The sequence below is a fragment of the Patella vulgata genome, chromosome 1 (genome assembly GCF_932274485.2).
Source record: "Patella vulgata chromosome 1, xgPatVulg1.2, whole genome shotgun sequence".
Lineage (NCBI taxonomy): Eukaryota > Metazoa > Mollusca > Gastropoda > Patellidae > Patella > Patella vulgata.
In genome coordinates this window covers 92,310,837-92,322,272 of record NC_065879.2, presented here as the reverse complement: position 1 = coordinate 92,322,272, position 11,436 = coordinate 92,310,837, and the positions used below count along the sequence as shown (strand labels likewise).

At 35.3% G+C, this 11,436-nt stretch overlaps 1 protein-coding gene across 4 annotated transcripts; it reads left to right on the top strand.

The window, feature by feature from the left end:
* The first annotated feature begins 811 nt into the window (after nucleotides 1-811).
* Nucleotides 812-10,751, top strand: LOC126817163 (zinc finger protein 234). 4 transcript variants are annotated; one of them, XM_050544024.1, is made up of 3 exons: nucleotides 812-872; nucleotides 8,016-8,188; nucleotides 9,024-10,751. In XM_050544024.1, exons 2-3 carry the CDS (start codon nucleotides 8,186-8,188, stop codon nucleotides 10,707-10,709), a joined length of 1,689 nt encoding a protein of 562 aa, XP_050399981.1. In that variant the 5' UTR covers nucleotides 812-872; nucleotides 8,016-8,185; the 3' UTR covers nucleotides 10,710-10,751. The 4 variants fall into 4 exon arrangements, with proteins under 4 accessions (XP_050399981.1, XP_050399975.1, XP_050399982.1 ...); XM_050544018.1 differs by lacking the exon at nucleotides 812-872 and adding an exon at nucleotides 1,678-1,840; XM_050544025.1 differs by lacking the exon at nucleotides 812-872 and adding an exon at nucleotides 1,847-1,948.
* Nucleotides 10,752-11,436: the final 685 nt, after the last annotated feature.

Sequence of the window (11,436 nt, the reverse complement as noted above, 5' to 3'; positions counted from 1 at the left end):
ACGTTAAATCCTTGTAAGTTTTCGGTTATGTCTTGCTTAATATATTGTATCCACGTGACGTCATTTATGGGCATATACAGTTACATTACGTTTATAATGTTAGCAACTACCTTGGCTCTAACTTTAAAAACTAAATAGGCTCTCCAGCAACTGCCGCCTCAGGCCTTGGTGGAGCTTAATCCGCCACTGTGTACATGCACGTCAATTTGTGTACACAGGACCTAACTTTTTCATCCCATCCGAATGACTATAATAAGTTGTTCCTTGCCAGGGTTTTCGTCCTACACTTATTGGCAAGGGGGAACCGCGCCGGAAAATCCCCATACATTTTCTCGGCCAACAAGGGGATAAAATGCAGGACCTCCAGGTTACCATGCCAACGTCTTACTGAGCCATTTGTTATGTCATATGCTGTTGTGTTAAATCTCAGTTTCTGTGATTCATCAAAGTGACCTCCTGTTGCTTTAAATATGTACGCCAAAATGACGCTAGAGATCACGTGTCTTTTGAAATATTTCTAACCCAGGCGGAGACACCACCTAGCCAATGAATCCGGGCATGCAATATGCTGTGCAGAAACTTTGTCCGGACAGCGACATTTGGTCGAATACACAATGCAGTGTTTTATGACCGAAATTTTGCCCCAACAGCGGCACTACGCCGTACTACGCATCGTCGAAATATGCTGACTATTTTGTAATTGTTAAAACGAATCATAAAAAAACCGCGCTAATACGAATTGTGAGTCATTCATGTTCAATAGATTCTCATCTTAAATCAATATACAACCATGGTTTTGCTGTACCGGAACCGGATATAAAATAATGGACACGATACAACGCGCACATTGTCAAAACGTCTGAAATATATAGGTATAGTTGACGATATGAAATCATTGTACACTCCACAATATCCAAATTGCTGATGTATTATGCGTTGTCGTTTCGTTCATCAAATGTTTTACGGAATTATATTCCTTTTCGCACATATTATCCTGATCCGTTTTGTTATGTTTGTGTAAAAAGTAGGCCTATACATGAATCACCCATTCCAAAAAAAGGGCGTGTCACTGTTGCATTGTGGGAGATCGGTGAGCAAACTTCTCGTAAGCTGCCATAATAGCTTGCATTGGATTATCTGACCAAATTTCAAAAAACGCCGATTTTACGTTAATTTTATTGATGGGGGATATTTCATATCATGTGATAGAGACACAGATGGTTGATGCACGTAAAGAATACCCCAGAAAGCACATTCTGAAGTATACAGATCGCAAAAAGGTAAAATGAAAACTCCAAAACAAACAGCTGTCAAAATTTAACCTTCCTATCAATCAGCTGATCGCTGTCACTTTTAGCAGGTCAATACTCAAACTGTGAGTGTACAGTGTTGCATAGAAATAAATAGCACAGGGTACATTAAGAATGCTTAATAAAAAACATGTTTATTACGTTCAGTATTATTCATTTATATATTTTAAAATTAATTACTATTATTACTCATGTTGTATGGTTAAGTTTTGACAGCTGTTTGTTTTGACGTTTTAATTTTACCTTTTTGCGATCTGTATACTTCAAAATGTGCTTTCTGAGGTATTCTTTGCGTGCATCAACCATCTGTGTCTCTATCACATCATATGAAATATCCCCCATCACTACAATTAACGTAAAATCGGCGTTTTTCGAAATTTGGTCAGATAATCCAATGCAAGCTAATGGCGGCTTACGAGAAGTTTGCTCACCGATCTCCCACAATGCAACAGTGACACGCCCTTTTTTTGGAATGGGTGATTCATGTATCCACATAGGAGTTGAGTTAAAGGAGAATACTACCGCAAAAAGTTGTTTTAATAGGAAAAATATCGTTAAAGGGACAATAACACTCTTGCTGGCTTGAAAGCTCCAGAAAATAAATAATATCTCTATCTAAGTACTACTGTCTGTTCCAGGTGACACTACGACACGAAAATTGCATGCCATTTCTTCAATTTTTAATTTAGACGACTAAAACTTAGTGACATACCTGGAATTGCCATCCCATTACTTTCTTACACGAGGAAACCAAATTCAGATCAAGCTACATAACTTCTCTCTCATGGAAAATCATAGTTTGTTTACATCCCGCTGTTGAACATCAGCCATGTTTGACCTAGTTATCCGGAAGAGTCGAAGAAGGAGGGGGCGTTGGTTTGGCTCGAGTCGTTTCTGTCTACTTGGATGTCAAGGAAGTTGTTTCGGCCCAGTAGAATATAACTTTTACGGAATCCAAGACCACCGCAGTTTGTCCAACTGAGTTGAATATTTAATTGGCCCCGAGGGCTGTAGCGTTTTGATATTCATATATTCATTTATCCTGAACTGCATGTGGTCCATAATATGCTAAAGTAATCGCGGATTGCATAGTTAATATAAGTTATTGCCTTGCTTACGACTTTGCCTTTAGACAATTTAAAGTTGAATTTAGGCTGGAGCGATGATTAGACTAAATGTATATGTAACCTAATTTCTCGTGAAGCCTACAACAAAAGTAAAACGATATTTATATAATAATTATGTCTGGCGTATTATCGCCCGGTTCAATCTGATTAAAATACAGATCTATATTTCGTTTCATTTTTTATACTTTCGATGGCCTACACTACATGAAGGTCTGACAAGTCACGTCAGGGGTGAAAAGACCGACTTATGACCCTATGACGTCAGACATTTGATTAACCAATCAGCATTGATGTTACTAGTGGATTACCCACAGTTCCGTGAAAAACACACCTAAAGCTCGCCGTAACAGACCGTTTCATTGGCTTATCCCCGACACCATTCAGAACACGAGTTAAATAACAACTCTTCCAGATCCAAGTGTAGTAAAGACAAGTAAAACGAAATTTTGAACTATAAAAACGAAACTAAATAGGATCTGTGTTTTATTATTAACCAGATTGCGCCCGGTTGATGCTGGCGTGCCATTAAACATCAATTACATCATTTCATTCCATATCTTCAATCAAGGTTATGCAACGCAGAACACATAATCCTGTCTCGAGAAATCCCTTTCTGGCCATTGCTGGATTGACTTCTGATACTTGAGCTTTTGCGGGAGTGTGTCTATTCTTCCCGTTCAATCAAATCTATCCCAAGTAGAGCAACATCACAGCGCTTCGTTTAATCTGGGGTCTTCCCTGAAACTTTTGACAGTGATTTAAGATATTAAAAACGGTGAAAGTATTATTCGTCCCCAAACAGTATTGTTTATATTGTATCCGTTTTGACAGCCTCGTTTGTCACGCAATAAGTTTTTCTGCAATTTTGGCTATGTACTGGTTAATTGAGCGTATATTTCTTGAGTCATGACGTAACGTTATGTAAAGATATTTGGTCCAATTTGGAGCCCTGTTTAAAGCCTAATGAAATTGTTACGCAGTTAGCTATTGGTTGTTAATCAGACTATTGACCAGTCATAATTTGGAACAGAAATTTGCTTCCATTACAGCAGTGTTAAGTGGGATTAGATCTATTCAAATGAAACACTGCGAGGAGTAAATAATTCTGTTTCTCGAAATAACTACATAATAGTTTGGTTAATTCCTTGACATCTCGCGTAATTTTCATCTTTAAATAATAAACTGTAGATAACAATAATCGATTATTCAAGGGGTTATATTTTCGAAGATTCGCTTTTTTTGTCTTTTCTAGCTGAATATCTGAAATAAATCTGAACTGTTGTCAAATAACTATTCTATGAATATCTAAGATCCAGCAGTGAACTGTGAGGAATATTAAAATAACGGTATTTATGTTGCAAAAAGGGGGTTTAGAAAGAGCTCAGAAAATTATGAAAAACTTTAACTGCCATGCAGTCATGACGGGTTTCACCGGTGCTCGTAATCCTTTAACGGACGTCACTTAACATATTCCCATGAGCATGTTACACGTGTTAACTATTTGGGCAGTCATGACGGGTTTCACCGGTGCTCGTAATCCTTTAACGGACGTCACTTAACATATTCCCATGAGCATGTTACACGTGTTAACTATTTAGGCGAAATTGCCATTTATGATAGCATGTTAACGTGTGGAACCCTTACAAAATGACCAATGCTTGGTCGTATATCTATACAATATTACTTAAACGAAATTAGTAAACATCATTATTTAATGGCACTGAATAACACTCTTTAAAATAAAAAACATGTTTGCTTTAAGGGTTGAAAATATGTTTTGTTTTTTTTCAAAATCACTGTAGATGTCTGTGGGTAAACAACGTAAAAAGGTACTTTGGACAATTGCATAAAGTTACAAACTATCTTTTGATATATTCATATGTTCGCAGTGGTTTGTGCTTTTCGATATGTGGAATTTTAAAAGTTTTAAAATTTCTAATGACAAGAATGTTACATTAATTTACAGCTGCAGTATCAAATCTAGCAAATGTCATTAAAATAGAACAATATTTTATTCTTTTGAAAAGTGACTCCCACAAAACTGCCTATTTCTCAGAAATAACAAAAATTCAAAATGATTCATGGATATTTGGTTGATGTTATATTTCAACCCTAGATAAATGTTTAGAATACAAATATTATAAAATAAAAAAGTTAAATAACATTTGTGGGAAAACGGAGTACGAAAATCGATTCCCGCCTTGCTCTGCATATTTACGAGGATTATCCAGATATATATCAGCTAATTTGCGATAAGATAATATTTTGTATTAATTATTATTATAGATAGTGCCAACATGTATACCATGCCGTTGATTCTGTGTCAATCGGATAATTATTATTTAGTTTATATATAGGCTAAAAACTGCAAGGCCAAAGGGAAATAATCTGGACAAATATATTTTGAATATTTATATACAGCTGATCAGAACCTTGCAAAACTAATAAAGTGTTTATAAAAATGTCAAATCTCTAGACCTTACTCCCTAAAACCGAGTGGCTTAATGCGCCGTTTCTGCAAAATAAGCGGGTTAAAACAGAACATATTATTAATCCGACCAAAAAACATGATCCACAGCCTGAAACCTAAGTATTACTGCCGCAAAAGAAACGGGCGAATTTTCCTTCACTATATATTTCTAACCGAATGTACCCGATTAGGAGATACCTGTCTACCCTATACGCGAAATGCAAGTCTCCCATTACGCAGACGCACTCGTAATGTTGATGTTTTGAGAAAGAAACAATGTCGAAATATGTGAAATTTTCAAGAGGAGAGTGGATCTTATCGAATTTTTAGGCGTTAGGGCTCGACAAAGCGAGCAACGGGGTGACAATTTCAGGTATGTCACCAATTTTTGGCCGTTGAAATTAAAAACTGAAGAAATGGCAAGGAATTTGAGAGTCAGAGTATCTCTTGGAACAGACAGTAGATGTTTAAGTGTCCTACCTGTTGTGTAAATTATCCATTACATCCTATTTTACTTGTCCAGAGGGTTCGAAAATATTTTTAAATCCAAGTTTCATTTGAAAAGGTTTACGTTAGACGTTTCAAACCATTATGTTGAATTTTTCAAAATTTTTAAATAAGGTGTGTTAAGATGAAATTTGTATCATCAATTAATTGAAATATTCTAAAATAGTACAATTTGTTGACCAGAATAAAGATTGGGACATATTATTCAGTTACAACAAGAGTGGTATTGAGCCTATTAGAATATTTTTGGCCCTGCGGAATTTTAAAAGTCATTCTAAATATTTTTACAAAGGAAAAATATACCCCCAAAAAACGAATTGTCATTTATGCATATCTGCAGTCTCGTTTTGATTTTTCCGTGAATGGGAGCAGGTCGTTTCATCCCAATACCGGTTCATCTCGGGCTGTTTCATCCCAAATTTACACGTGTCCTTTCATCCAACTTATATTGGGTCGCTTCATCCACAAATTTAAAAAACATGAATTTTTAATATTTTATTTATACATTAATACCAATAACAATATGTCAATGCAATTTTAACATGATGAATAGTGTCCAACTTCATCCTTTAGCTTCCTTTAGCTTATTTTCCGAATATTTTATTTATAGAATATGCCGATGCAATTTTAACATGAATAGTGTCCAACTTCTTCCTTTGCATACGCTTTAGCTTATTTTCCTAACCTACGCCAATTCTCGACACTAATTTCACTAAAATTACATCGCTTACAATCGAGCAATGCTCATACGTAAAACATTCAACTGTAATGCACTGTATAGTCATTTTCATGCATCTTGGTTTCACTATAACAGGATTGCCCTGATAGAACAGATCAAAGAATAAAATTGCACATAGCCACTATTTCGACATGTGTTATCTTCAGATGTTCAGATTACATGGCACCTCATGAAGTGTCCACCTTACAACAGGTTCCATTGATTTACGATTTATTTTATAATTGATCACATAGTTTAGACCACAATGTGTTACGATTTGCATTTTGGTATTCTAAATTGATTCTTATTCGGAATTCTTACATTTGGAGTTGTGTAGTTCCATTTCATGTAATGAATTTAAATCAACGATCAGTTTTAAGATTAATTATGGTTTCGAAATAATATCAATCTAAAAGGGACTCTGCACAATTTAGTTGATTATTGGGTGATGTATTTTGACGAGTGATTAAGCTGTCAATATGTAATTATAAAATACCATTTTATAAAGAAGTAAAATGATGTTAGACATCATAAACTAACAAACAATACGAGTATACTTTATTACAAAAATATCGGTGAACTAATCTAAAATCATAACGGCAATTAACTAACAATACAAATATACTTTACTACAAAAACATCGGTGAACTGACCTAAAATCTAAAATCATAATGCCAATTAATAAACAATACGAATATACAGCGGTGAACTAATCTCGGTCGTGATCGGTAATCAATAAAAATCGACGAGTATAACTTATTTATTCCATACATTATTGTGTTTATTTAACAATAAGTAAGTGTTTAACAGTTTATTAAATGATAAGTACAACTCAGTTAATTGATTGCTATTATAATAACAAGGGGGATGAAACAGCCCTGGATGAAACAGCCCGATAAAAAAATAGGTTGGGATGAAACAGCCCGGGGTGAAACGGTTGTGGGATGAACTGACCAGCACCAATAGACCACAGCCTTTGTGAATTTCCCTATAGAAGGCTATTGCAACTGAGCACCGCATGCCGTCATTTTGACTAACTGGAAGCATAAACATGGTCAATTATGTTGCACCAACAATAAATCAGAAAGCATGTGTCATTTTCTTTAAATTCCAAGCAAGATAACACGCTGAAAGGTCTGGACACAGCGATGTCAACGAGGCGATGTCAAAACGCACTCATCTCTTTCTTGTGTTTGGAGAATTCCGAGTTATCTGCTTGCGCATGCTCTCCACTCTCCAGATAAGAATATGGTGTCACCATTTGACATGACTTGTGGAATATGTCTAGCCTCATTCATCGAGTCCCTTGTTACAAATGGCGCTGAAACACATTATGGTACGCGATTCGTGTCTGTCTTTAATATTTGTTTTATCTTTAATATTGGATATCAGAAGTCCATATTTTCCCAATATTAATGTTGATTTAAATTGACAAATAATTTGTGTCTTCAATGTGGAAGAATTCGGATGATATTAAGTTAGAGATTTAGCTACTTTAAGAAGTAAACCATTTTGTTTCCTACAATGGAAATATATCCACATAAAACAACATTTGAGTCAAATGATTTAATACTTTCAATTTGGGGGAGGGGGGGATGGCCGAATGGTTAGCACGCGCGTGCTGTATCATACGGCCTGTCATTGAGTCAACTGGCGTGGTTTCGAATCCCCGGTTGTACGTGACAAGGAGTAGGATCGCCTGTCCAACCTTGTGGGTTTTCTCCGATTTCCTCCCACTGCTAAAGACCACTACGCGCAAGCAAATTATTGAAATAATTTTTTTTTTTTTAAAACATATGTTAGTCCCGAAATGACCTAGTTTGTGTCGAGTGGATGTTAAACCCCATTTCTCTCTCTTTCAATTTTGTTGTTTTTATATTCAGGAAACCAGTTGAATCTACTCACAGGAACAACATACAGCTTTATCAGACACGCTACCGCTACCATAGCAACTTTGGTAAGATACTGTCAGTCGGAGCAAACTGAATCCAGAACCAGGAACAATATACAGCTGAATCAGACAAGCTACCAAATCAACTTTGGTAATAACATAATGGTAAGTTTAGTTTCGAGTGAATTTGGCAGTAGTGCACTTTCAACCTCATCCCCCAGGGGAGGGGGGGCGAATGGTTAGGCGAATTGTTAGCATGTGCTTGCTGTATCATAATGTCTGTCATTCCCTGTATGTGACAAGGAGTAGGGTGGTCTGTCGAACCTTGTGAGTTTCCTCCCACTCCTAAAAACACATACGTGCTAGCGAATTGTGTCAGTTCCAAAATGACCTAGTTGTGTCCACGTTAAACCCCCATTTCTCTCTCTCGCTCTTTCTCTCTCTCTTTCTCATAGTCATAGTAGAGCCTTGAAATGTTATTTATCACCCAATACTACATTCTACAGTAGATATTGCTTGTGTGATAACCTTCATATACTACTGATTGCTTAATTAGAAAGGAACTACTTTTTTATTAAAAAAAGGAACAACTTTTTGGATCCAGTAATATTGTTGGAGAAAAGTTCTCAGTTACCATAAACAATGACAATAGTCCCCATAACATTAAACAAAACACTGGGTCAATATATCGGACTTTGCATCATGTAACTTCCTGTCAAAAAATGACATACATGTATCACTACGCCGTAATGTAATCAGATTCGGTAAAATTAAATTTATACCAAAGAAATTAATTCTAATTATTTGTGCAAGTAAGAAAAGGTGATGAATATAATCTCTTACCCATCTTTTTTGATATGAAAAAATTTTAAAACTCATGAGAAATGAGATTTAACATCCACTTGACACATCCACGGGACTAACATTGTTCAATTTTATTTCAATATATTTCAATAATATTCCTGGAAACTGAAGATGCTGTAAATTTTATATATTACAGGAAACTAATGATGTTATCACATTCCATCAGTGTGTTGTATGTGATGAGATTTTTCAACAAATTGATGATTTAGAACAACACAATAAAATACATGTTAAAGAAGAGACAACTGATGATGTAGATGAATATTGTCATGTTCGTGTTAAAGATGAGAAAAGTGATGATATAGATGAATATTGTCATGTTAAAGAAGAGAAAACTGAAGATATTGAAACAGTTCATCAGTGTAATTTATGTGATGAAGAATTTAAATCGGATACTGATTTAGAGAAACATTGTGAAATACATGTGGAAGAAGAGTTGAAAGCTGATAATGATAGTGATGTAGACCTACAATCAGCTGACTGTCAGGGTATTGATGTAGGCCTACAATCAGCTGACAGTCATGGTATTGATGTAGGCCTACAATCAGCTGACAGTCATGGTATTGATGTAGGCCTACAATCAGCTGACAGTCATGGTATTGATGTAGGCCTACAATCAGCTGACAATCATGCTGTCGGAAAACGTTATAAATGTGATGTTTGTAGTCGTTCATTCACCCAGAATTGTAATCTACGGACACACATGAAAATACATACTGGCGAAAAGCCTTATATATGTGATGTTTGTAGTAAATCATTTACACAGAATGTTGATCTACAAAGACATAGGAGAATTCATACTGGTGAGAAACCATATATATGTGATGTTTGTGGTAAATCATTTTCTAGAAGTCACTATCTAAAGCAACATATGATCATTCATAATGCAGTAAAACCTTATAAATGTTATGTTTGTAGTAAATCATTTTTAAGAAGTTGCAATTTAAAGGAACACATGATAATTCATGCTGTAGAGAAACCTTATAAATGTGATGTTTGTAGTAAATCATTTACTAGAACTGGTCTTCACGAACACAAGAGAATTCATAAATGTGAGAAACCATATATATGTGATGTTTGTGGTAAATCATTTTCAAGAAGTAACTATCTAAAGCAACATACGATAATTCATACTGCAGAAAAGCCTTATATATGTGATGTTTGTGGTAAATCATTTTCAAGAAGTTGCAATCTAAAGGAACACATGATAATTCATGCTGTAGAGAAACCTTTTAAATGTGATGTTTGTAGTAAATCATTTACTAGAACTGGTCTTCATGCACACAAAAAGAGAATTCATACAAGTAAGAAACCTTATAAATGTGATGTTTGTGGTAAATCGTTTGCTGAACGTGGTTTTCTACAGAGCCATGTTAGAATTCACACTGAAGACAGAACATATAAATGTGATGTTTGTAGTAAATCATTTATTACAAAACATCATCTGCAAAGCCACATGACAATTCATACAGGAGTCAAACGTTATAAATGTGATGTTTGTAGTAAATCATTTACTCACAGCAATGCTGTAAAGCTTCACCTGAGAACACATTCTGGGAAAAAATCTTATAAATGTGATGTTTGTAGTAAATCATTCACACAGTTTGGAAACTTACAAACACATAAAATGAGACATCATAATGGTGAAAAACCTTTTAAGTGTGATGTTTGTGATAAATCTTTTACTTCCTCATCTGAACTTGTAAAACACAGAAGAAAACACACAGGAGAGAGGCCATTTAAATGTCATATTTGTAGTAAATCATTTTCCATGAGTTATAATCAACAGCGCCACATGAGAACACATAATCGACCTTTATAAATGTAACATATTATGTAACATAAATAAACATAATGTATACTACAGTTATAATCAACAGCGCCACATGAGAACACATAATCGACCTTTATAAATGTAACATATTATGTAACATAAATAAACATACCGGTAATGTATACTACAGTTATAATCAACAGCACCACATGAGAACACATAATCAACCTTTATAAATGTAACATATTATGTAACATAAATAAACATACCGGTAATGTATACTACAGTTATAATCAACAGCGCCACATGAGAACACATAATCGACCTTTATAAATGTAACATATTATGTAACATAAATAAACATAATGTATACTACAGGTGAATATATAAACATACCTGTATATTACAGGTGAATAAATAAACATACCTGTATACTACAGGTGAATAAATAAACATACCTGTATATTACAGGTGAATAAATGGATGGCCGAATGGTTAGCACGCACGCGCGCGCGCTGTATCATACGGTCTGTCATTGGGTCAACTGGCGGGGTTTCGATTCCCCGGTTGTATGTGACAAGGAGTAATCCCGAAATGACCTAGTCTGTGTTGAGTGGTTGTTAAACCTCATTTCTCTCTCTCTCTCTCTCTTTATTACATAAGATATACTAATATTTGTAACTGTCGTTTGTCTGTCCAGGGTTAGCGGATACATTAGGGCTGTCCTGAGACTCGGACATGGGAGTAATAGGTGGCGTTGGACTTCCAGTTTCAG